Source organism: Anser anser, assembly GCF_964211835.1.
Source record: "Anser anser genome assembly, contig: SUPER_W_unloc_4, whole genome shotgun sequence".
Classification (NCBI taxonomy): Eukaryota; Metazoa; Chordata; class Aves; order Anseriformes; family Anatidae; genus Anser; species Anser anser.
In genome coordinates, this window is record NW_028154228.1 from 380,181 (window position 1) to 407,421 (window position 27,241).

Below are 27,241 nucleotides of genomic sequence, written 5' to 3' on the forward strand. Positions count from 1 at the left end.
TTGATGCTTGTGAGGTGTTAGCTTGTGTAGATTTAAATTCCCAGAGACAATTGAGCAGAGAGAACAAATAACTGGGAGAGACCCAACAGCCAGACTGAGAATAGCTGTATGGAAACGATCCTCTATTGCCATCAGAGAAAGGGAGAAACTCAAGGAGAAAACAGGAGAGAAAACAGGAGGCCCTCTTTGAAATGCGGCAGTTCAAACATTTGAGATTGAAACAGGGTATGGGGATATGAATGCCTGGATAGAATGGGTCAAATATACTGTCCAGAGTCTCAACCATAGCAATTGCTATGCTTGTGCCTCGGGATGACCGATTGCCCAGATAGTGCCCTTCCCGTTCCGGTGGACCAAGGATTCCCAGGGGATGCGATGTATGATTGCATTGTACCAAGAAAAGACTGCCTGGGGAAATGAGGCCTGTAAGTCTCTCTCTTTGCTATTCCCTTCCTTGCATGATAGCAAAATCAGGGCTCCCCCTGTATTCTCCACAGCTATAGGTAACCATACAGCTTGCCTCTCACAGCAAGGTGTGAGTGCTACCCGGCATCTGGGAGAATTTGTCTTGTGCACGAGGACCTTGAATGCTACCGAGGACTTGATGGGAAACTGCTCAAGACTTGAGATCCCCAGGGCAGATCTCTGGTGGTATTGTGGAGGGAAGATCTTACGGTCCACCCTACCATCTAACTGGGGAGGCACTTGTGCACTTGTTCAATTAGCTATACCCTTCACCCTGGCATTTGAAAGAGAAACATCACAAATACCCAGAAGAAGTAAAAGAAGCTTAGGAGTATCATTTGATGACAGAGTCTATATAGATTCTCTTGGGGTGCTTAGAGGAGTTCCCGATGAACAGGAAGCCAGGAATCAAATTGCTGCAGGGTTTGAGTCACCGTTCTGGTGGGTAACAATCAATAAGAATGTGGATTGGATTAATTATATCTATTATAATCAGCAGAGATTCATAAACTATAAAAGGGATGCGATAAGAGGAACTGCTGAACAACTGGAAGGGGATGCTGGTGGAAGGGGATGGGGAGCAGGATGTGGCCTTCGCTATCCATGAGGAAATGGTTGGCGACCTGCTACGGAGCTTGGATGTGCGCAAGTCGATGGGGCCGGATGGGATCCACCCAAGGGTACTGAGAGAACTGGCGGAGGAGCTGGCCGAGCCGCTTTCCATCATTTATCGGCAGTCCTGGCTATCGGGGGAGGTCCCGGTTGACTGGCGGCTAGCCAATGTGACGCCCATCTATAAGAAGGGCCGGAGGGCAGACCCGGGGAACTATAGGCCTGTCAGTTTGACCTCAGTGCCGGGGAAGCTCATGGAGCAGATTATCTTGAGGGTCATCACGCGGCACTTGCAGGGCAACCAGGCGATCAGGCCCAGTCAGCATGGGTTTATGAAAGGCAGGTCCTGCTTGACGAACCTGATCTCCTTCTATGACCAAGTGACGCGCTTGGTGGATGAGGGAAAGGCTGTGGACGTGGTCTACCTTGACCTCAGTAAGGCTTTTGACACCGTTCCCCACAACATTCTCCTCAAGAAACTGGCTGCTCGGGGCTTGGACTGGCGTACGCTTCGCTGGGTTAGAAACTGTCTGGATGGCCGGGCCCAGAGAGTTGTGGTGAATGGAGTCAAATCTGGTTGGAGGCCGGTCACTAGTGGAGTCCCCCAGGGCTCGGTACTGGGGCCGGTCCTCTTTAATATCTTTATTGATGATCTGGATGAGGGCGTCCAGTGCACCCTCAGTAAGTTTGCAGATGACACCAAGCTAAGTGCGTGTGTCGATCTGCTCGAGGGCAGGAAGGCTCTGCAGGAGGATCTGGATAGGCTGGAGCGATGGGCTGAGGTCAACTGCATGAAGTTCAACAAGGCCAAGTGCCGGGTCCTGCACCTGGGCTGCAACAACCCCAAGCAGAGCTACAGGCTGGGAGATGAGTGGCTGGAAAGCTGCCTGGCCGAGAAGGACCTGGGAGTATTGGTGGATAGTCGGCTGAATATGAGCCAGCAGTGTGCTCAGGTGGCCAAGAGGGCCAACGGCATCCTGGCCTGTATAAGAAGCAGTGTGGCCAGCAGGTCGAGGGAAGTGATTGTGCCCCTGTACTCGGCTCTGGTGAGGCCGCACCTCGAATACTGTGTTCAGTTTTGGGCCCCTCGCTACAGGAAGGACATGGACGTGCTCGAGCGAGTCCAGAGAAGGGCGACCAAGCTTGTGAGGGGTCTGGAGAACAAGTCTTACGAGGAGCGGCTGAGGGAGCTGGGCTTGTTCAGCCTGGAGAAGAGGAGGCTCAGGGGCGACCTCATCGCTCTCTACAGTTACCTGAAAGGAGGCTGTAGAGAGGTGGGGGTTGGTCTATTCTCCCACGTGCCTAGTGACAGGACGAGGGGGAATGGGCTAAAGTTGCGACAGGGGAGTTTTAGGTTGGATGTTAGGAAGTACTTCTTTACCGAAAGGGTTATTAAGCATTGGAACGGGCTGCCCAGGGAGGTGGTGGAGTCACCATCCCTGGAGGTCTTTAAAAGACGTTTAGATGTAGAGCTTAGGGATATGGTTTAGTGGAGTACTTAGTGTTAGGTCGGAGGTTGGACTCGATGATCTTGAGGTCTCTTCCAACCTAGAGAAATCTGTGAATCTGTGAACTAGATGCCACCAGCAAATGGCTTGGGAAAACAGAATAACATTAGATATGATGCTTGCGGAAAAAGGAGGTGTGTGTGTGTGTGATACTGAGCAACCATTGGTTGCACTTTTATACCCAACAATACTGCACTTTTATACCCAACAATACTGCCCTGGATGGCACAGTAACTAGAGCATTGCAAGGGCTTACCACCTTTGCCAGTGAATTGGCAGAAAAATTAGGGACAGACACCTCCATCACAGGATGGTTGGAATCGTGGTTTGGTAAATGGAAAGGGATGGTAGTGTCCATATTGTGGGAATAAAAATGTTGTTTTTGCAGAGTTACATTGTTTAAAGGTAAGGAATGGGGTATTGAGATATGCTTGCAGTGATAAGAAAGCTCAGCAGGTGACCTCGTAAAATGCAGACAACCAGACTCCTTAGAACAATTAGGTGAAAATCACGGTGTTAAGTCAAGTCAGATAAGTGGAGAAATGTTACCATTTCAAACAGTAAAAAAGTCAAAAGAAACTTGAAATTTAACAGGCCGGCAACTAAAGGCCTTGCATTGTCTGGGAAGCATCAGATAGATTGTGAACCTGGATTCCCCAGTCAATGGGGAAACAGGGGAGGGTCCTGGTCCTCGAGAAAAAAAGTATATAAACTGTGTTTTGGAACCAGTAGGTGCGCTCCTGCTTGTGGGGCGTCCACCATTGCAATTATGAATAATTGCTACTTCACTGAGATCCTCGCCTGAGCCTAAGTTATTGGCTACGGAGTGTTTCTCACAATATTTACATCCTTGATCATAGTAGCAGGAGTTTTGACAGCCTTGGTTGTTGCATTATCCCCTGTGTAAAAGGACTAGTACAGTGGTTAATTGGAACTGCACTATTGAAACAAATGACCATGGATCCACCACCCTACTCAGATAAGATGATGATATTAGAGGAGATGGAAAGCAAAGAAAGTGAAGAAGAGGAAGATATCTACCAAATTACACCTTAGAGAAAAGTTCTGCAAAAATCAACAATTTATAAAGAAGAAAAGGGGGGAATTGTGGGAATAAAAATGTTGTTTTTGCACAGAGTTCCATTGTTTAGAGGGAAGGAATGTGGTATTGAGATATGCTTGCAGTGATAAGAAAGCTTAACAGACAACCTTGTAAAATGCAGACAACCAGAATCCTTAGAGCAATTAGGCAGAAATCACTGTGTAAGAAACATTACCACCTCAAAGACTGTAAAAGTCAAAAGAAATTTGAAAGATAATAGGCCGGCAACTGAAAGCCATGTATTGTCTGTGAAGCACCGGATAGATTGTGAACCTGGATTACCCAGTCAATGGGGAAACAGGGGAGGGTCCCGGTCCTCGAGAAAAAAAAGTATATAAACAGTGTTATGGAAGTAGTAGGTGCGCTCCTGCTTGTGGGTCGCCCGCCATTGCAATCACGAATAATTACTACTTCACTGAGATCCTCGCCTGAGCCTATGTTATTGGCTACAGAGTGTTCCTCACACTTGATTCAGGGTTACCGTGCGGAGACTGGTTTGCTTTTCTAATCAAGTTCTGGGAATAACAGTACATTCTTCATCTTGGAGAAAAAAGATAAAATAATAAGGAATATTAATAAAATATTGTATTGTCTTCTCATCTTTGGTGAGCCTGAAGACATTTTCCATGGTGAATGAAAATAAATAACCAATAAAGGAAGCTTTGTCTAAAGAAAACAAAGCTGAAAATCATCCTATAAATTTACAAAGTCAAATGCAGTGTATTTTTATACTGACCCATAAAATGTTTGTAAACATTGTTCGTTTTCAGTACCATAGACCACTGAGCAAGGCAGTATCTGATTCATTTTTACAAATATTTTTCTCACAAAATGTGATTGCATATTCATCCAAGCCTGCCACATGCCAGTTCTTCTCTGTTTGTCATAGTAACCACAGCTGAATGCCATCTCAGCTGCAGCAAAGTGTCCTATGAAGCCTGGAATGTATTACTCAACTCAGAAAAAATAAGGGCTTGTAATGCCAGTGTTTTTGAAAGGAAAAGCATCATGTTTTAAAGCATTCAGTACATGCAGGAAACATATTTCTGGTGTGTTTTGTTTCCTTTACTGCACTGCAGACAGCCCCATGTTGTTATTTCCCTTTTTTTCATATCCTAAGTGCAGTTTCCCTGCTCTAGATTCATCCCAGTACAATGGGAAAATATTTTGTCCTGTGTTATGCATAGTGATTTCCTCTGAAATGCCCTCTCTTGCTGGTGAAAAAGAAAGTAGCCTGCTTGCCTGTGATTGCCTGCCAGCACGAAGAACCATTTTCCAGCAGTTGACAGTGCTGCTTGGTTCAGAGACTGTTCATCCAGGAGGAAAACTGGTGTGATCACTGGGGACATAGCCTCCAGAATGCTACCAATGAGCACAGAGGATCCATCATCCCCTCAGCCACAGGGAAATCAGCAGATTATAACGTTATAATGTCCCGGTTATACAGCTCGCTCTTGTTTCCTCTGCTGCAGCTGGTTCAAGGACACATCTGTATGTGTGACAGTGCATAAATACATATATATGTATGTACAGACACACGAAACAGAAATTCTTGCTAGTACAACTGACTTCCGGTGAAGCTGAGCTTCAAAACTACCGAACTAACCAGGCACTTCAGCTCTCATTTTTAAGGATATTTAAAAGCCTAACCCTCACTCCAACGTGCTTCATCCTTTGATACATTAAGCGTCTTCTGCAGCTTATTGAGCAACCCTTAGATGGACACAGTTTGGTTAGCTTATTTTGTATTTGGTTTTCCTAAACAACAAGAGCAGGACCACTCTCGAGGGTTTTAGAACACACTATAGGGAATGTTTAAGATAAGATTTTAACTTTATACAAAATCCAGGGCAATGGGTTATCTTCTCCTAAATTTGCCTTCTTGTATCTATGTGCTAGCCATTCAGCACAGACAGAAAGGAAAAGAGCTTTGCATTATGCATTTCTATTATATTTTGTTAAGAGTCTTAACAGATCATTGAATTCCGTGGAGCTGCCAGATTCTCTCCTTTTATTTGTTCTTGACAGTGTGACAGAGGCACACAGTTGAAGGGATTCACCAGCATGCTTACTTCCAGCCTGCTCTGCCCTTTCCTGCAATACCAGGGCTAAACACTTACTTGCATAATGGGAGCAACCCCTCGTGTCAAGTTGAGACATGGGGTTAGAAATTAGAGGGCGATTGATTAAGAATGAATATGTAGACAACACTCATTGCTCAATATGTGCTACGTTTGTGATGTACTGTGCCTGTGCTGCGCTTAGGCCTCGAGATAACAGGAGCCCCTGTGTCCTGGTTCCAGTTAGGACAGAGTTAATTTTCCTCATAGTAGCTGGTAGGGTGTTGTGTTTTGGATTAGGATGAGAAGAGCGCTGATAACATGCCGATGTTTTAATTGTTGCAGAGCAGTGTTTACACCAGGCCAAGGACTTTTCGGCTTCTCGCTCTGTCCTGCCAGCGAGCAGGCTGGGGGTGCAGCAGGAGCTGGGAGGGGACAGACCCAGGACAGCTGACCCAAACTGGCCAAAGGGGTATTCCATACCATCTGACGTCATGCTAAACAATATATAGGGGTGGCTGGCCGGGGTGGGGGGCCGGCTGCTCGGGGATAGGCTGGGCATCGGTCAGCGGGTGGTGAGCAATTGCATTGTGCATCACTTGTTTTCTTACACATTATTATTATTAATACTATTATCATTATCACTATTATTATTATTGTTATTATTATATTCCTGTCTTAATAAACTGTCTTTATCTCAACTCACCGGCTTCACTTTCCCGTTTCTCTCCCCCATCCCAGAGAGGGAGGGGGGAGGGTGAGCGAACGGCTGTGTGGTGTTTAGCTGCCAGCCGGGTTAAACCACAACACCCTGGGACCCCGAGAACCGGATCAAACCAACCTTATGGTTTGGACTGTGACCAAGGGCTCAGAGATAAAGAGGACTGTTTGTAAAAGGGCAAGATAAATAATGCCAAACTTGCAAGGCCTTGAGATAACAGGAGCCCCTCGGACACCGAGAACCATATCAAACCAACCTTATGGTTCAGACTGTGACCAAGGGCTCAGAGAGCATGCGCAGGGAGACGAGGTGAAAAGTTCAACTCTGATGAAGACGTCTTACTTCATCCCGACGACCACCCAGACGACCACCAGAGAGTACTACGCAAGCGCAGAAGGACTGATAAGATAATTAGCATACGAAGCAGGGCTAGGCAGAGCTAGGAAATGAATATGCATAGATGTGTTGTGAAACTTAATGCATATGTAATATTTTAGGGGATAAAAGGGAATGCAAGCGAGCGAATTGTTTGCACAACTTTGGTGGGACTACCCCCGTGCCATCCAGTGCTGAATAAACATACCTACTTTACAATCTTACTGATTGTGGAGTCCATTTTCCGCAAGTCAAAGTGGCAAACAAATTGAAGTGGAAATAGTATTGCAAAGCAAAAGATGATATAAATTAGGATGGTGTAGATAGTGGCAGATTTATCAGGGTATCCAAGGAGCTGTAGCCCTGTTGTCCGTAGGTTCGTGCCCGGTGCACCGCGCCAATAAGCACACAGAGTTGGTATCCACACAAAGGTCTTTTAATTAAATAATTAATTATATAACTCTGCAGAGTCAGGTGCTTAGCAGTCTTTCACAAAGCAAGCACACCTCTGACTCGAATCACTGTCATTTATACACAGCAAACTTGTGAAAACTATCTCTTTGGCTACTTTTGATTGGCTATTACAGCTCACCTAACATCTCTACTGAGTTTGCACATTACACAGGAACGGGGGGTGGAAATGGGACACCAAATTCAACTTTAGCATACATTAGCATTTTGATGGGTGCGGTTTTAAATATGTTAATGACCCCTAATGAGCAAAAGGTTACTATAGGTCAGTCTGGAGCTGTTTTTCTCCTTCTTGTTTTTTACCTTTTATCCCTTATCTTCCTTGCTTCTGCTAGCTCAAGGCTACCTGTCTCTCTCTTTCCTTATTTTCTCAGGTAAAAGACTACACAAGCTATAGAAAGACTACACAAGCTACAGGCCTCCCTATTTTCTTCAAGGTTTCCTTGTTTTTTCCCAGCTTTGGGACTACAATTTCCCCCCCCCCCTTGAGACTATGAACCTCACTTTTAGGCTTCATAGTTCTCACTGCATAGTTCTTGTCCATTTCTATTAATTTGAAGAAATACTCTATATTATCTATATCTCGTTTCACTAACATCACTTGGTGAGGTTTGCGCTTGCTGAATAAAGCACTATATGAATTCAAACAAGTAGGCATGCATCGCAGAACACAACTACATATCAATACCATCGCTACAATTATCATAATAATTAAAAACAGTTGTCCTAAACCATACAAAATCTGGCAACCATGACCACAGCCAGGAAAAACCTGGTCCACTACCAAGTGTTGCGTCCTGAGATATTTGGTGAAACAAGTGGGATGCTTGCCAGATTTGGTTAATGTCTGTTTGAATTTGCTTCCTCTCATTTACATAGACTCAGCAGCTGCAGTTTATCGCAGCACAAACACCTCCCTGGGCTGCAAGTAGCCCATCTAAAGCAAGATGGTTTTCTAAGGCTATTTGGGATACTTGTTCTATTTCTGTTTGTATTCGACCAAGAGCATCAGTAGTGGCATTGCTTATGATTTCTAAAGTTGCAGAAATATTTACTATTGCTCTCTCGAGTTCTATTACTCCCAATGCAGGGATTAATGCCCTCCACAAAGCATGAAACCAGGTATTTCTGTTTGAAAGGGGATTATAAATTCCTCGTTTCTCCTGAAGTGACATAAAGATGGCCTGTGATCTTAGCCAACCCCTTATGTCTGCAAGTTTATGGAGTCTAACATCTGGAACTACAGCTCCTAGGGCACAAGTCCCATACCATCCAGGAGGAAGTGCTTTACATGCTCGTGGACCACATAGCCAATGTACTCCTCCCAGGGATATCCACCAGTGGAGGCCGATAGGTCCACTTCTGCTTCCATAATTTTTTTATGATAGTGTAATTGGTGGTTTCAACTACAATCATCATTTTACATTGTCCAATTAGATTCCAGGAACCCACATACGATCCCTGGGCCACATTCTCCTTACTTCTATTAATTGAGTATACACATGATAGATTTTCTCTCTCGATAGGGTACACAGGGATAGAGGGAGACTGTAGTGGAGGAGAAATACTAGCATTGCTTGAGTTTGCTAACTGCCATACGTCTGTCTTGTTTACAGTGAGTGGTACAGCATAGATAGGAGTTCCCTCGTGCTGAGGCAGGTACATGTGTACATACCCAACAAAATGATGTGTTTGCAAAGCAGGTTAAGTTTAAAGCTAACTGAATTATAGAGTTCTGTGTCCAAGCATTGGAACTGTAAGTCGACCCTGTTAAAGAAATTATAATTAGAACAGAAATCATTTTGTCCTTTTAAACAGCAATTTCAAGTCCTCAGTCGGTTCTACTTGCCACAAGGTCTCTTTTGCTTCTTTTGATGGTAGGTCTTGCTTCTCCTCTTCTGGTGGTGGTGCTGCCTTCACACGAGTGTAATGAATCCACGATTTGATCCCTTCCACCTTGATTGCAGTGTAGGTGTGGAGCAAGATAGTGTAAGGTCCTTTCCACTCTTCCTTTAGAGGCTCGTCTTTCCAGGTTCGAATCAGCACCTGATGTCCAGATCGGAATGGGTGTACCAGAACATTCAATGGATTTGGTAATCACTCCTGTACATATCTATGGAGAGAGGACAACATGGCAGACAAAGACAGCAAATATTGTCTGACCCAACCCTCCCCCCCCCCGACATGCATTTGACTCCCTTCTGTCACCAATTCACTTACTGGATATGGTTTGCCATATAATAATTCAAACGGGCTAACTTTTTCTTTAACTCTGGGGACTATCCTAATTCAGAGCTATTTGTAGGGCTTCTGGCCACTTTAGCTGAGCTTCCTGGCAAATTTTAGTCAACTGTCTTTTTAGTGTTTGATTCATTCTTTCTACCTACCCACTCAATTGTGGTCTCCAAGCAGTATGTAAATCCCACTTAATCTGTAATGCCCTTGATATTTCTTGAACTACTTGTGATATAAAATGAGGTCCATTGTCTGAGGAAAGTCCCTCTGGTATTCCAAAGCATGGGATTATTTCTTTCAATAAAGCCTTTACGACTTCCCTAGCTTTATTAGTTCGGAAGGGGAAAGCCTCTGGCCATCCAGTGAATGTGTCCATCAGTACTAGAAGATATCGATATAGTAGTCCTTGTCTAGGCAATTCAGAAAGGTCCACTTGCCAATACTCCCCAGGTTTCATTCCTTTTCTTGTCTCCCCTGGTGGCAGTTTTGGCTGAATCTTGGGGTTGTTAGCACAGCATATAGGACATTTTTGCACTATTTGGTTTGCTATAGTTTGCATTTTCGGTCCAATAGAAAAGCGCTTCAGGCTATCCTGCCCATACAAAAGGAGTCACTGCATTCAACACCTCTTCAGAGATCTGTAGCCTTTCCTCTGCCTTTGGTTCTGTCAATAAACAAATTTGTGCCTTCCATGCATTCTCAGATGGAATTTTAACTGTTATCCCGTTTGTGGAGAGGGTTACCTGTGCATGTAGTTTGCACAGCAGATCTCTTCCCAACAAAGGGAGAGGACTGACGCATGGAAACAAACTTTACAGCTCGAGCACAGTTATAAAGCAGGTATGTTTATTGCAGCACTGGGTGCAAGGGGGATCGCTCCTCCTAGCTTGTGCACCAAGGGTTACTACCAGGGTGCTTATATTGATGGGATATATACTTATTCATTTCACTTCCTGCCCCCCCCCCCCCCCGTAAGTCTCTTGCATATTCATTAGGTATCCGAAGAATCATTAACATAGGTTCCCGCCCCTATTCGCATGCATACCAGAGCCCTTGGGCAGTCGTCCAGCGTACTCTGGTGGTCTTTTGATGAAGGCCAGAAGTCTTCCTTGCTGTCAGACTTTTGACCCTTCCTCTCATTTACAAACTTCAGCAGTCCAAGCCAGTTCTTGCTGGTTCTATTATCTGTGTGTTTGAAGTCTTTTCTTCCCTTATCTTGCTGGTATGAAGTCTTTTCTTCCCTTTTAGGGTCTCCCGTTGATATTCCCTACCTCAGTCCTGTCCTTATGGCTGATTTATGATGCACTTCTGTGTTAGCTAAAACTTGCAAAATCAGCATTGGGTGACTTGTCTAGATCTACTATAGTTCTACAGTTAACCCTTAAGCATCTATTTCTTACTTCAGGACATTCAAGCATATATAAGAACTGCTGTGTCAAAACCTTTCCTCCGATCTCACAATACATAGCCTGTAAAAAGGGTCTTAAAGTCCATTTCCCAGTCGCTCCGGTAATTAGAACTTTTGTTTTACTTAAGGGTCCTTTGCAATCTGTTATTACTGAATGAGTTGCTCCGCTATCTAAAAGAAAATAAATTATTTCCCCCCCCAGCTTCACTGGAACCAGGGGATCTGCTGGGGAAATCAGAAATTTATCCCCCAGTCTCCTTGAGTCTGTCTTCTAGCATAACCAAAGCCTGCTCTTGTTTCTCACTGCCTACTGTTTTCTTTTTCTTCCTCAGCGGACATTCTTTCTTCCAGTGCCCCTCCTTCTTGCAGATAGCACACTGGTTGAGGCCCAAGTGAGTTTTTCGCTGCACCTCCCTTGCCTGTTCTCGGCCTTGCCTCCCTGAAAATTCCTCTCGTTCGCTCTTACTTCTACCTCCATCTCTCACAGCCACTGCTATCAGTGATGCCTGTACTTTCATTCTTTCCCTGTCTTTCTTTGCTTCCTGCTTGTTATAAACCTTATAGCCTTTGTCGATCAGCCGTGATATTGACATTCTTCCATCCTCCTTCTCTATCTTTTGCAGCTTTTTCCTAATGTCTGGGGCAGATTGCCCTATGAACAGCATAGAAAACAGTCAATCATTCACCTGCTCATCTGGGTCTAAATCTGTCCATTTTCTGGCTTTTTTTTTTTAAAGCAGATGGATTCTCATCCAGGCCCTGGAGGACTTTGAATAATTCAGAGAGGTCTTTTGGTTTTGGTACTGTGGTGGTTTTACTCAGGTGGGCAGCCAAGTTCTACCACGGCCGCTCTCTCACTCCCCCTCCTCAAAGAGGAAGGGGGAGAAAATATGACACAAAGAGCTCAAGGTTTGAGATAAGGATGATTTAATTAAAGGGAAAAGGGAGAGGGGAAAAAAAAAGAAAGAGAAAGAAAAAAAAAAAGCAAAGGCTGCACAGAAGCACAGAGAGAGAAAAGCAGTTACTCTCTACTTCCCATCAATGAGCAATGTTCAGCCACGTCCTGGGAAGCAAGGCCTCAATAGGCGTAGCGGTTATTCGGGAGGACAGATGCTTCCACGAGAGCCCCCCCCCTCCTTCCCCTTTCCCACCTTTTATTGCTGAGTGTGACATCATATGGCATGGAATATCCTTTTGGTCGGTTTAGGTCAGCTGCCCTGGTGATGTCCCCTCCCCATCACTTACCCATCCCCAGCCTGCTGCCTCTTAAGGGCTTGGAGGGAGTCCTGATCCGGTGCCAGTATTGTGCAGCAATAGACACAACACTGGAGTGATACCAGTGCTGTTCTAGCTACAAGTGCAAAGCACCGCACTGTATGGGCTGCTGCAGGGAAAGTTAACTCCATCCCAGCCAGACCCAGCACAACCTCCACCCCTTATTCCATAACATTTGTGTCACTCTCAGGTCCCACATACTTTAGTATATAGATACTCTCATCACTACTGGTCCCTGTCCATTAAGAGATTTATAGGTCTGTACTTCTTTTCATTCTATAGGCCTCTCCCCAAAATGTTCATAAGAACTGTTGATGGTTTCAGCTTCATCTGCCAAAATGGTCGTTCAGGGCAGGCGGAGTTGGTTTTCTGGACGCCAGCACCAGCTTAGCTCAAGTCACTGCTGCACTTGCCCGGTTCCTTGCGAAGTTGACCTGTCATTGGTTCTGCAGTGTCTTCCTACAACACATAACTTAGATTACAGATTATTTTCTCCCAAGGTTAAATCTCCTTGAGGCATGCACGTGATATCCTCACCCTTTTGCATTATCCACCAGGTGTACCCTGGTCCTTGGGCGAAGACAATCCCACAAGGGAGTTTGCCTTTTCCCATGGCAGGAGCAACCCACACCGCCTTCCCCATCCACTTCCCTACATGCACTACAGGGACTTTAGCTCCTTTCACCGTGTGTAGGGGTTTTGTTTCAAGCAGGACCAGGACAGCTGTCAGACCCTCTGCTGTTAACTAGCCAAGTGGCTTCTGGTAGATTTATGTCCCATTGTTTCCATGTCCCAGCACCCAACGCTCCTAACATAGTCTTTAACAGTCCATTGTACCTCTCAACCTTCCCAGAGGCTTGTGGGTGATAAGGGATGTGATACACCCACTCAATACCATGCCTCTTGGCCCAGGAGGTGACAAGATTGTTTCGGAAGTGACTCCCATTGTCAGACTCAATTCTCTCTGGTGTACCATGTCGCCACAGCACTTGCCTTTCCAGACCCAAGATAGAGTTTCGGGCTGTGGCATGGTTTACGGGGTATGTTTCCAGCCACCCAGTAGTTGCTTCTACCATGGTGAGTATATAATGTTTGCCTTGGCAGGTTTGTGGGAGTGGTCCAATATAGTCAATTTGCCAGGCCTCACCATATCGAAATCCAACCCACCTCCCCCTATTCCAGGGAGACTTTACCCTCATGGCTCGTTTGACTGCAGCGCAAGTTTCACACTCATGGTTGACCTGTGTCATGGCCTCAATGGTCAGGTCCACCCCTCCATCACGAGCCCATCTGTATGTGGCATCCCTCCCCAGATGTCCTGATGTTTCATGGGCCCATCGAGCTACAAACAGCTCACCCTTACGTCCCCAGTCCAGGTCCACCTGAGCCACTTCAGTTTTCGAAGCTCAATCCACCTCTTTGTTATTCTGATGTTCTTCAGTAGCGCGGCTCTTGGGCATGTGGGCATCTACATGAAGTACCTTTACAGCCAGGTTTTCTACCCGGGCAGCAATATCTTGCCACAGGGTAGCAACCCAGATAGGTTCACCTCTGCGCTGCCAGTTGCTCTGTTTCCATTGCTGCAGCCACCCCCACAGAGCATTTACCACCATCCATGAGTCAGTGTAGAGATTCAGTACTGGCCACTTTTCTTTCAGCAATTTCTAGGGCCAGTTGTATGGCTTTCACTTCTGCATACTGACTCGACTCGCCTTCCCCTTCCATGGCCTCCACGACTCGTGATGCACTCCACACAGCAGCTTTCCACTTCTGATGGCTCCCTACCACACGGCAGGATCCATCAGTGAACAACACATACTGCTTTCTGTTTTCTGGCAACTCATTATATGGTGGTGCCTCTTCAGCACGAGTTAATTCTTCTGTCAGTACTCCGAAATCCCTGCCCTCCAGCCAGACCATGATCTCTTCCAGGATTCCTTGGCGGCTGCATTTCCCCATTCGAGCCTGCTGTGTAATTAATGCTACCCACTTACTCCATGTAGCATCAGTTGCATGGTGTGTAGTGGGAATTTTCCCTTTGAACATCCAATGTAATACAGGTAGCTGTGGGGCCAGGAGGAGTTGTGCTTCTATACCAAAAACTTCTGAAGCAGCTAGAACACCCTCATACGCTGTTATTATCTCCTTTTCAGTTGGGGTGTAATTGGCTTCTGATCCTCGATAGCCCTGGCTCCAGAACCCCAGAGGTCAACCTCGAGTTTCTCCTAGGGTTTTCTGCCAGAGGCTCCAGGTGAGGCCATGCTCCCCAGCTGCAGTATAAAGTACCTTTTGCACAGGTGGTCTGTTATGGACAGGCCCAAGGGCTACAGTACTTGCTATTTCTTGTTTGATTTGTTCAAAGGCCTGTTGTTGCCCGGGGTCCCACACAAAATAGTTCCTCTTTCAAGTCACTCGATATAGAGGACTCACAAGCGGACTATAGCCTGGAACATGCATTCTCCAAAATTCCACAAGGCCTAGGAAAGCTTGTGTTTCTTTTTCGCTAGTTGGTGGAGACATAGTAGTTATTTTGTTGATCACATCCATTGGAATGTGGCAATGTCCATGCTGCCATTTTATTCCTAAAAAATGGATCTCTTGTGCAGGTCCCTTGACTGTACTCTCACAAAATCAGAGAATCACAGAATCATCTAGGTTGGAAGAGACCTCCAAGATCACCTGGTCCAACCTCTGCCCTAACACTAACAAGTCCTCCACTAAACCATATCACTAAGCTCTACATCTAAACGTCTTTTAAAGACCTCCAGGGATGGTGACTCAACCACCTCCCTGGGCAGCCCATTTGTCCTGGTTCCAGTTAGGACAGAGTTAAGTAGCTCATAGTAGCTGGTAGGGTGCTATGTTTTGGATTAGGATGAGAAGAGCGCTGATAACATGCTGATGTTTTAATTGTTGCAGAGCAGTGTTTACACCAGGCCAAGGACTTCCCAGCTTCTCGCTCTGTCCTGCCAGCGAGCAGGCTGGGGGTGCAGCAGGAGCTGGGAGGGGACAGACCCAGGACAGCTGACCCAAACTGGCCAAAGGGGTATTCCATACCATCTGACGTCATGCTAAACAATATATAGGGGTGGCTGGCCGGGGTGGGGGGGCCGGCTGCTCGGGAATAGGCTGGGCATCGGTCAGCGGGTGGTGAGCAATTGCATTGTGCATCACTTGTTTTCTTACACATTATTACTGTTAATACTATTATCATTATCACTATTATTATTATTATTGTTATTATTATATTCCTTATATTCCTTATATTATTATATTCCTGTCTTAATAAACTGTCTTTATCTCAACTCACCGGCTTCACTTTCCCGTTTCTCTCCCCCATCCCAGAGAGGGAGGGGGGAGGGTGAGCGAACGGCTGTGTGGTGTTTAGCTGCCAGCTGGGTTAAACCACAACACCATTCCAATGCCTAACAGCCCTTTCGGTAAAGAAGTTTTTCCTAATATCCAACCAAAACCTCCCCTGGTGCAACTTTAGCCCATTCCCCCTCGTCCTGTCACTGCGCACGTGGGAGAATAGACCAATCCCCACCTCTCTACAGCCTCCTTTAAGGTACCTATAGAGAGCGATGAGGTCTCCCCTGAGCCTCCTCTTCTCCAGGCTAAACAACCCTGGCTCCCTCAGCTGCTCCTCATAAGACTTGTTCTCCAGACCCCCTCACCAGCTTCGTTGCCCTTCTCTGGACTCTCTCGAGCACCTCCATGTCCTTCTTGTAGCGAGGGGCCCAAAACTGAACACAGTACTCAAGGTGCGGCCTCACCAGAGCCGAGTACAGGGGGACAATCACTTCCCTAGTCCTGCTGGCCACACTGCTTCTTATACAAGCCAGGATGCTGTTGGCCTTCTTGGCCACCTGAGCACACTGCTGGCTCATATTCAGCTGCCTATCGACCAGTACTCCCAGGTCCTTCTCGGCCAGGCAGCTTTCCAACCACTCATCTCCCAGCCTGTAGCTCTGCTTGGGGTTGTTGTGCCCCAGGTGCAGGACTTGGCACTTGGCCTTGTTGAACATCATACAGTTGGCCTCAGCCCATCTGTCCAGCCTATACAGATCCTCCTGCAAAGCCTTCCTTCCCTCGAGCAGATCAACACACACACCTAACTTGGTGTCCTCTGCAAACTTACTGAGGGTACACTCGATCCCCTCATCCAGGTCATCGATAAAGATATTAAAGAGAACTGGCCCTAGTGCTGAGCCCTGGGGGACTCCACTAGTGACTGGCCTCCAACTAGATTTGACTCCATTAACCACGACTGTTTAATAGCAAAAGCAGCTTTCAGGAATATTTGGATTATTTTCTTCCCTTTCTCAAAACTTCCTCTGCTGAGTCACCCCACACAGTGATGTCATCGATGCACTGCAGGTGTTCAGGAGCTTCCCCCTGCTCCAGTGCACACTGGATCAGTCCATGGCAAATGGTAGGGCTGTGTTTCCATCCCTGGGGCAGTCGATTCCAAGTGCACTGGATGCCCTTCCAAGTGAAAGCAAACTGTGGCCTGCACTCTGCTGCTAGAGGGATGGAGAAAAATACATTAGCGATATCAGTTGTGGCATACCACTTGGCTGCCTTTGACTCTAGTTTATACTGGAGTTCTAGCATGTCTGGCACTGCAGCACTCAGTGGTGGCGTGACTTCGTTCAGGCCCCGATAGTCCACTGTTAGTCTCCACTCACCATTAGACTTTCGCACTGGCCATATGGGACTGTGAAAGGGTGAGTGGGTCTTGCTGATCACTCCTTGGCTCTCCAGTTGACGAATTAGCCTATGGATGGGAATCAGGGAGTCTCGGTTGGTGTGATATTGCTGCTGGTGCACAGTTGTAGTAGTGACTGGCACCTGCTGTTCTTTGACCCTCAGCAACCCCACAACAGAAGGGTCCTCCGAGAGACCAGGCAAGGTAGACAACTGTTTAATGTCCTCTGTCTCTAAAGCAGCTATGCCAAAAGCCCACCAGTACCCTTTTGGATCCTTGAAGTACCCTCTCCTGAGTATATTTCAAGGATGCATGGAGCCTCTGGGCCAGTCACGATGGGGTGCTTTTGCCATTCATTCCCAGTTAGATTCACTTCAGCTTCCAATACAGTTAGCTCTTGGGATCCCCCTGTCACTCCAGAGATACAGATGAGTTCTGCCCCTTGGTGGCCTGATGGCATTAGGGTGCACTGTGCGCCGGTGTCCACTAGAACTTTATATTTCTGCGGTTCTGGTGTGCCAGGCCATCGGATCCACACAGTCCAGTAAATCTGGTTGTCCCTCTCCTCTACCTGGCCAGAGGCAGGGCCCCTCTAGTCCTGGTTGGAGCATCTGTCAATTAATTCTTGGAAATGTGAAGCAGAGGTCTCTTCGTCAGGGTCAGGAGTAACACTAGCCCTTCTACTGCCTCTGGGGGACTGCCCAACAGAAACTGGGGCAGCAATTCTCCTAGGGGACCCTTTTCTTGCTGATGTATTTCTTCGCAGTTCACGTACCTGAGCAGCTCGGGCCGAGGTCGGTTCACCGTCCCACTTCCTCATATCTTCCCTGTGGTCATGCAAATAAAACCACAGGGTGCCCCGTGGTGTGCATCCTGGGTACTCCCTTGCTTGAGCTGGAGAATTCTGGCACTTAATGGCTGAAAGATTCCTCCATCTAGGTGAGGAGGAAATTATGTGTTCTTCTAACCATTGGGACAGTTTCTCCATGGCTGAAATGCAGGCCCGTACTGGGGCAGAGAGATTTTCTTCATATTTCTGAAGCTGGCTGGACACAGCATCCACTGTTGGCCCCATCCTGTCATCCCAATTTATTGCTGCCAGCGTGCTGGCATGTGATGGGGGTGCAGCCCGTACAAGCTTCTGCCACATGGATGTTGTGCACTGGACTTCATCAGGGTCTTTAGGTGTCTGTTCATGGTTCAAATTACTATAAATCATCTCCAGCACAGCTAATTCCCTCAGTTTCTGGAGACCTTTCTCCATGGTGGTCCACTTGCCTAGTTGATATACAATATCTTCCTTGTGAGGATACCTTTCTTTCACAGCTGCCAGGAGTCGCCTCCAGAGGCTGAGAACATGTGCCTCTCTCCCAATTACTCTGTCAATGACCCTTTCTCTAGAGAGGGATCCCAGCTGCTTGGCTTCATTGCCTTCTAATTGTTGGCTATTGGCCCCAGTGTCCCAGCATCGAAGCAGCCAGGTGAGGATGTGCTCACCTGGATGATGACTGAAATCATTTCATATATCCCGCAGGTCACTCGGGGATAGAGATCGGGTGGTTTCAGATTCCTTTATGATTTCCATCTCTTCTTCCTAATGTTGTTGTGATGACCTTGCTTTAAAGTTGCTTGCCTTTTCCTCTTCTCCCTCCTCCTTAGGAGGGGCTTCTTCCCTTACTAAATGAGATGACTTCTATTTTCATTGTTTTGTCTTAATTATGGGGGCAACTGATACCATGGATGGTTGGTCCTCTGGGATGGTCGCAGTGTGTGTTATCTGGTCATCAAATTCAAAGACCTCCCCATCCCCTTGAGGGTGATGGGCAGTGTTAATTACTGTTTGATAGGCGGAGGCCAGACCCCAGCAGAATGCAGCAAGCTGGAGTTCTCTGGTATTGCCAGGGTCAGGGCATATGTCTTTCAAACATTCTACCAGTGTTTTTGGATTTTGCACTTGTTCAGGGGTGAAGTGAAAAACCCTTGGAGGAGACAACCGTGACAGGTATCTGCCCATATCCTCCCACACACCTTGCCACCCACAACTACTTTGTCTCAGGGCAGGTTCTTGGATGGTATTCTTAATGAATTGTTTGACCTTAGGGAGGAAAAGAAACACATTGTGCAGGCCTAATAATAGGAAGATGATAGTTGACCAAGGGTATTCAAGATACTCAAAGGCTGCTGTAATTAGCCCACTGGGAGAGAAGAAGGAGGTACCATTCCTGATATTATTCACAAATTGTCTTCTAGAGGAGGAAAAGAAGGCAGTGTAATTCTTAATATTCCCAAAAAGATAATGTCCAGGAGACCAGAATGATAACAGTGCAGGGCCTGAGTAACAGATTAAACTCAAGGCCAGTGTGTTACAGTACAGTGAAATAAAGAAACCAAACAAAGATTTTAGCACATTCTCTGATCAGATATAGAGAAGAGAGAACATGGAATGAATTACATACGACGTAATCACACAGAAAAATATTAACAGAAAGCCGAACACAGTAACTAGCAAGCGTATTAGTTGTAAGTACTTTAATCAATTCTACTGTTATCTCAACCCTCAGGCCCCACGTTGGGCGCCAAAAACGGACTGTGGTGGTTTTACTCAGATGGGCAGCCAAGTTCCACCACAGCCGCTCTCTCACTCCCCCTCCTCAAAGAGGAAGGGGGAGAAAATATGACACAAAGAGCTCAAGGTTTGAGATAAGGATAATTTAATTAAAGGGAAAAGGGAGGGGGAAAAAAAAAAAAGGAAAGAGAAAAAAAAGAAAGAGAAAAAAAAGAAAAAAAAGCAAAGGCAATGCAGAAGCACAGAGAGAGAAAAGCAGTTACTCTCTGCTTCCCATCAATGAGCGATGTTCAGCCACGTTGTCCTGGTTCCATTTAGGACAGAGTTAATTTTCCTCATAGTAGCTGGTAGGGTGCTATGTTTTGGATTAGGATGAGAAGAGCGCTGATAACATGCCGATGTTTTAATTGTTGCAGAGCAGTGTTTACACCAGGCCAAGGACTTTTCGGCTTCTTGCTCTGTCCTGCCAGCGAGCAGGCTGGGGGTGCAGCAGGAGCTGGGAGGGGACAGACCCAGGACAGCTGACCCAAAGTGGCCAAAGGGGTATTCCATACCATCTGACGTCATGCTAAACAATATATAGGGGTGGCTAGCCGGGGTGGGGGGCCGGCTGCTCGGGGATAGGCTGGGCATCGGTCAGCGGGTGGTGAGCAATTGCATTGTGCATCACTTGTTTCTTACACATTATTATTATTAATACTATTATCATTATCACTATTATTATTATTATTGTTATTATTATATTCCTGTCTTAATAAACTGTCTTTATCTCAACTCACCGGCTTCACTTTCCCGTTTCTCTCCCCCATCCCAGAGAGGGAGGGGGTAGGGTGAGCGAACGGCTGTGTGGTGTTTAGCTGCTGGCCGGGTTAAACCACAACACACGTCCTGGGAAGCAGGGCCTCAATACGTGTAGCGGTTATTCGGGAGGACAGACACTTCCACAACAAGAGCCCCCCCCCCCCCCCCTTCCCCTTTCCCACCTTTTATTGCTGAGTGTGACATCATATGGCATGGAATATCCTTTTGGTCGGTTTAGGTCAGCTGCCCTGGTGATGTCCCCTCCCCATCACTTACCCATCCCCAGCCTGCTGCCTCTTGGGGGCTTGGAGGGAGTCCTGATCCGGTGCCAGTATTGTGCAGCAATAGACACAACACTGGAGTGATACCAGTGCTGTTCTAGCTACAAGTGCAAGGCACAGCACTGTATGGGCTGCTGCAGGGAAAGTTAACTCCATCCCAGCCAGACCCAGCACAGGTACTCTGTTCTGAATCCCATATAGGATTAATTTCCAATATTGTTCTATTAATTCCTGCCCCCTGCTGCTATTTGGGTCCCACTTAGGATCTTTCTTAACAAGTAACAATTCTTCTACAACCTCTCTCGGGTAAAAGTTCTTCATTTCTGCCTGAGCTTTCTCTAAGACCATTCCCTTTTCTTCTACAGTCAACAATGTGTTTAACAGGGCTTGTATATCTCAGCAGTTAGGGTTATGGGAAATCATGATAGTTTCTAACAACTGATGCATTTCTGCCGGGTTCTCCCTATAAGGTCCGACAGTGTTTCCAGTTTAACAAATCCGATGTTGTAAACGGAATATGAACAAAAATAGGTTCTCCGCCTGGTCCCACTGCCTGTCTTTACGGAGCCTGGATAACTGGCCCTACCCTTTGTCTGTTCGAAGTGCTATTGGGATATAATTAGAATCATCCTGGGCTTCAGGAGGGGTCTTTCATATCCCTGCATAAACATCTGCAGGTCAAGCCTCAGGGGAGGACTCGGATGTTTCCATGGGGACCTCTGCAGCCTGACCCTTAGGACTGATCTCTGTCCCAGTGGGGACCTCTACAGTCTGAGCCCCAGAAATGAATCCTGATGTCCCATTTTTGAACGTCCCAGCACCCATTGCTTTCAGTGTAGTCTTCAACAGTCCATTGTATCGTTCAACTTTTCCAGAGGCTGGTGCATGATAGGGGATGTGATACACCCACTCAATACCATGTTCTTTGGCCCAAGTGTCTATAAGGTTGTTTCGGAAATGAGTCCCGTTGTCTGACTCAATTCTCTCTGGGGTGCCATGTCGCCATAGGACTTGCTTTTCAAGGCCCAGGATAGTGTTCCGGGCGGTGGCATGGGGCACAGGATATGTTTCCAGCCATCCGGTGGTTGCTTCCACCATTGTAAGTACGTGGCGCTTGCCGTTGCGGGTTTGAGGGAGTGTGATGTAATCAATCTGCCAGGCCTCTCCATATTTATATTTCAGCCATAATTCAGCTCATTTCAGCCTCCATACCAAAGAGGCTTTGACCGTTTGGCTTGCTTGATTGCAGCACATGTTTCACAATCATGAATAACCTGTGCTATAGTGTCCATGGTCAGGTCCACCCCTCGATCACGAGCCCATCTGTATGTTGCATCTCTACCTTGATGGCCTGAGGTGTCATGGGCCCATCGGGCTATAAATAATTCACCTTTATGTTGCCAGTCCAGGTCCACCTGAGCCACTTCAATCTTAGCAGCCTGATCCACCTGCTGGTTGTTTGGATGTTCTTCAGTAGCCCGATTCTTGGGCACATGAGCATCTACATGGCGTACCTTTACAACCAGGTTCTCTACCCGGGCAGCAATATCTTGCCACAATGCCGCAGCCCAGATGGGCTTGCCCCTGCGCTGCCAGTTGTTCTGCTTCCATTGCTGTAACCACCCCCACAGGGCATTTGCTACCATCCATGAATCAGTATAGAGATAGAGAACTGGCCACTTTTCTCGTTCAGCAATATCTAAAGCCAGCTGAATGGCTTTCACTTCTGCAAACTGACTCGATTCACCTTCTCCCTCAGCAGCTTCTGCAACTCGTCGTGTAGGACTCCATACAGCAGCTTTCCATCTCCGATGCTTTCCCACAATACGACAGGACCCATCAGTGAACAAGGCATATTTCTTCTCATTTTCTGGTAGCTTGTTGTACAGTGGGGCTTCTTCAGCACGGACCACCTCCTCCTCTGATGATATCCCAAAGTATTTGCCTTCTGGCCAGTCCATAATCACCTCCAAGATTCCTGGGCGACTGGGGTTTCCTATTCGAGCCGGCTGAGTAATCAGTGCAACCCACTTGCTCCATGTAGCATCAGCTGCATGATGTGTAGAGGGGACCCTTCCTTTGAACATCCAGCCCAGTACCGGCAGTCGGGGTGCCAGGAGGAGCTGCGCTTCAGTACCGACCACTTCCGAAGCAGATCGAACTCCTTCATATGCTGCCAATATCTTCTTTTCGTTTCGAGTGTAGCGGGCCTCAGATCCTCTGTATCCCTGACTCCAAAACCCCAGGGGTCGACCTCGAGTTTCCCCAGCTTCTTTCTGCCAGAGGCTCCAGGTGGGACCATTCTCCCCGGCTGCGGTGTAGAGCACATTCTTTACATCTGGTCCTGTTCGGACTGGCCCAAGGGCTACTGCATGAACTATTTCCTGCTTAATTTGTTCAAAGGCTTGTCGTTGCTCAGGGCCCCATTCAAAAGCATTCTTCTTACGGGTTACTTGGTAGAGCGGGTTTACAATCAGACTGTAATTTGGAATATGCATTCTCCAAAACCCGACGACACCTAGGAAAGTTTGTGTTTCTTTTTGGCTAGTTGGTGGAGAAATAGCTGTTATTTTGTTGATCACATCCATTGGGATTTGACGACGTCCATCTTGCCATTTTATTCCTAAAAAGTGGATCTCTCGTGCAGGTCCTTTAACTTTATTCTGTTTTATGGCAAAACCGGCCTTCAGAAGGATTTGGACTATTTTCTTCCCTTTCTCGAAAACTTCTTCTGCAGTGTCACCCCACACAATGATGTCATCGATGTACTGCAGGTGTTCAGGAGCTTCCCCCTGCTCCAGCGCAGACTGGATCAGTCCATGGCAAATGGTAGGGCTATGTTTCCACCCCTGGGGCAGCCGATTCCAAGTATATTGGACTCCCCTCCAAGTGAAAGCAAACTGTGGCCTGCACTCTGCTGCTAGAGGGATGGAGAAAAATGCATTAGCGATGTCATTTGTGGCATACCACTTGGCTGCCTTTGATTCCAGTTCATACTGGAGTTCTAGCATGTCCGGCACTGCAGCACTCATTGGTGGCGTGACTTCGTTCAGGCCACGATAGTCCACTGTTAGTCTCCACTCACCATTAGACTTTCGCACTGGCCATATGGGACTATTAAAAGGTGAATGAGTCTTGCTGATCACTCCTTGGCTCTCCAGTTGACGAATTAGCTTATGGATGGGACTCAGGGAGTCTCGGTTGGTGCGATATTGCCGCCGGTGCACAGTTGTGGTAGCGATCGGCACTTGCTGTTCTTCAACCCTCAGCAACCCCACAACAGAAGGGTCCTCTGAGAGACCAGGCAAGGTAGACAATTGTTTAATGTCCTCTGTCTCCAAGGCAGCTATGCCAAAAGCCCAGCGGAACCCTTTTGGGTCCTTGAAATATCCTCTTCTAAGATAGTCTATGCCAAGGATGCACGGAGCATCCGGGCCAGTCACAATACGGTGCTTTTGCCACTCATTACCGTTTAGACTCATTTCAGCCTCCAATACAGTTAACTGCTGGGATCCCCCCGTCACCCCATAAATACAGATGGGTTCTGGCCCTTTATAGCTTGATGGTATTAGAGTACATTGTGCACCGGTGTCTACTAAAGCCTTCTGTGCGTCTGACGTGCCAGGCCATCGAATCCACACAGTCCAATAAACTCGATTGTCCCTTTCCTCCCCCTGGCTGGAGGCAGGGCCCCTCTAGTCCTGGTCAGAATCTTCATTTCTGTGTTTAAAGGACTGCCTGCTGGAAGTTGGAGCAGCAAACTTTTCAGAGAACCCCTTCTTACCAATTGTTTTCTTTTGCAACTCACGTACCCGTGCCTCTAGGGTCGCAGTAGATTTTCCATCCCATTTTCTCATGTCCTCTCCATGGTCACGTAGGTAAAACCACAGGGTGGCGCGGTGTGTGTGCCCACCATATTGTCTTCCTTGCACAGATGAACGTTTACCCCTAATAGCTGAGACACTGGTTTGTACAGGTGGGGAGGAAAATAATCTCTCTTCAAGTTGGTGGATCTTTTCAGAAAGTTTCTCCAAAGTATTCTCTTTTAGCTGGTGGACACTGGTTCATTCAGGTGGAGGGGAAGATAAATTCTCTTTAAGTTGGTGGACCTCTTCAGAGAGTTTCTCCACAGCCGAGACACAGGCCTGTAGGGAAGAGGAGAGATTTCCTTCGTACTGCCGGAGGAATTTAGCCACTTCATTCACTGGGGGATTCTCCTCTTTCCAGGTTAGTATTGCCAATGAGCTGGCATATGATGATGGTGCACTCCGTACAAACTGCCGCCACATGGGTTGTGTACACCGGACTTCATCTGGATCTGTGGGTGTTTGTGCGTCGTCTAGGTCCTTATATATTACTTCCCGTACGGCCAATTCCCTCAGGTACTGAATTCCCTTCTCCATGGTGGTCCATTTGCCTGGTAGACATACAAGTTCTTCCTTGAAGGGATACCTTTCCTGCACAGCTGACAGGAGACGCCTCCAGAGGCTGCGAGGTCGTGCTCCATCTCCAATTGCTTTGTCAATACATGCGTCCCTAGCAAGGAATCCCAGCCGCCTGGCTTCCCTGCCCTCTAATTCCACACAATTGGCTCCGGTGTCCCGGCACCGGAGTAGCCAGGTGACAAGCTGCTCACCTATGCAGCGACCAAAATCTTTTCGCACATCTCGTAGCTCACGCTGGTATAGAGTCCGGGTAGTTACTGTTGATTTTTCGACATCCTCATCCTCATCTTCAGTCTCCTGCACCTTTGATGGCTGGTGTAGAGTCCGGGTAGTTACTGTTGATTTTTCGACATCCTCATCCTCATCTTCAGTCTCCTGCACCTTTGATGGCCCAGCCTCGTCTTCACTATGCCCAGACTTAGCAGAAGACTGTCTGCGTTCTAAACGACCTGAGTCTCTATACCATTTTTTCACCTTGTTTAAAGGGGCAACTTGCACTGCTACAGCTCGTTTCTCTGACCCAGACACAGGGTCTGCCACAGGGGTTGGAATACCCTCTGCGGGGTCAACTTGCACTGCTACAGCTCGTTTCTCTGACCCAGACACAGGAGTGGGAGCAGCTGCAGGAGCCGGAGCTGCTGCAGGAGCTGGAGTGGCTGCGGGAGCTGGAACTGGAGCAGCTGCAGGAGCCGGAGCTGCTGCAGGGGCTGGAGTGGCTGCGGGAGCTGGAACTGGAGCGGCTGCAGGAGCTGGAGCTGCTGCAGGAGCTGGAACTGGAGCAGCTGCAGGAGCTGGAGCTGCTGCAGGAGCTGGAACTGGAGCGGCTGCAGGAGCTGGAGCTGGAGCAGCTGCAGGAGCTGGAGCTGCTGCAGGAGCTGGAACTGGAGCGGCTGCAGGAGCTGGAGCTGGAGCGGCTGCAGGAGGTGGAGTGGCTGCAGGAGCTGGAGCGGCTGCAGGAGCTGGAACTGGAGGGGCTGCAGGAGCTGGAGCGGCTGCAGGAGCTGGAGCTATGTTGCTAGTAGCATCAATTGCAGCTCAACAGGCACAAGCCAGACCCCAGCACGCTACAGTGATTTGTGTCACCTTGGAACTGCCAGAGTCATGACACCTTTTTTTCAAGCATTCTGCCAGCTTTTTAGGATTTTGCAGTTGTTCAGGGGTGAATGTCCAAAACACTGGAGGTGACCACTGCTCTAGAAACCTGCCCATATCCTCCCACACTCCCTGCCACTCGCAACTATCCCGCCTCAAGACAGATCTCCGGATGAGATTCCTAAGTAGTTGTTTAACCCTCAACAAAACCTGAAGCGCATTCAGGAGACATAACAACAAGAGCAGGCTGGTCTGAGTATCCCAAGGATATTCAACATCTCGGAGAACCACCGTAACTAGCTCGGGGGATAAGAGGGTGGTGAAGGAGAAAGGGAGAGTGAACAGGTAGGGAAACATGTCTTCCCCTGTCCCCTTCACAGATTGGCTCCCTAACAAAAAAAGGCAATAGGTGTAATTGCTAATAGTTTCCGAGATATGGTTTCCAAAGTATAGAGTCGACGTCTGTGCTGAGTACAAATACCAGGTTAGAGTCGTGACCAGATATTTCATCATTTCATAAGCCATTGTTACACCGCACAGTACCATAACAATCTTAAACCAGGGCCCGGAAAGGATAAACAGTGCAACAGGGAGCACACACAGAAAGTAACGCACTATAAAACTCAATTTGGAAAACAGGTACAGCAGACTGGAGATTAAGGCAATCAACATTGTGACTAGCAACTATTAAGCAGGTCTAATATTTATACCAATTTTAGTTTAACACACTCTGGTCAAATTTGTCGATATCTCAACCCTTCGAGCCCCACGTTGGGCGCCAAAAGGACTGTTGTGGTTTAACCCGGCTGGCAGCTAAACACCACACAGCCGTTCGCTCACCCTCCCCCCTCCCTCTCTGGGATGGGGGAGAGAAACGGGAAAGTGAAGCCGGTGAGTTGAGATAAAGACAGTTTATTAAGACAGGATAATAATAATAATAATAATGATAATTGTACTACTACTAATAATGTGTACGAGACAACCGCTGCACAATGCAATTGCTCACCACCCGTTGACCAATGCCCAGCCTATCCCCGAGCAGCTGGCCCCCCCACCCTGGCTAGCCACCCCTATATATTGTTTAGCATGACGTCAGATGGTATGGAATACCCC

The 27,241-nt window shown here is 47.3% G+C and overlaps 2 protein-coding genes across 4 annotated transcripts in view; both read right to left on the minus strand.

Annotated features, from left to right (window-relative positions):
• Positions 1-6,368: 6,368 nt before the first annotated feature.
• LOC310888927 (uncharacterized protein) overlaps positions 6,369-27,241 on the minus strand; it is a gene marked incomplete at its 5' end in the record, with an annotated part of 73,601 nt that continues 52,728 nt past the window's right edge. Inside the window, one exon of the mRNA XM_083852564.1 lies at positions 6,369-6,448. The remainder of the gene's footprint in view (positions 6,449-27,241) is intronic.
• On the minus strand, positions 7,264-26,370 carry LOC310888928 (uncharacterized protein). Of its 3 annotated transcripts, XM_083852566.1 has the most exons (3): positions 10,595-26,370; positions 9,164-9,427; positions 7,264-9,081 (listed from the first exon to the last, which is right to left on the minus strand). In XM_083852566.1, exon 1 carries the CDS (start codon positions 24,071-24,073, stop codon positions 21,791-21,793), a length of 2,283 nt encoding a protein of 760 aa, XP_083708692.1. In that variant the 5' UTR covers positions 24,074-26,370; the 3' UTR covers positions 7,264-9,081; positions 9,164-9,427; positions 10,595-21,790. The 3 variants fall into 3 exon arrangements, with proteins under 3 accessions (XP_083708692.1, XP_083708693.1, XP_083708691.1); XM_083852567.1 differs by having other exon boundaries at positions 7,264-9,427; positions 12,203-26,370; XM_083852565.1 differs by having other exon boundaries at positions 7,264-9,427.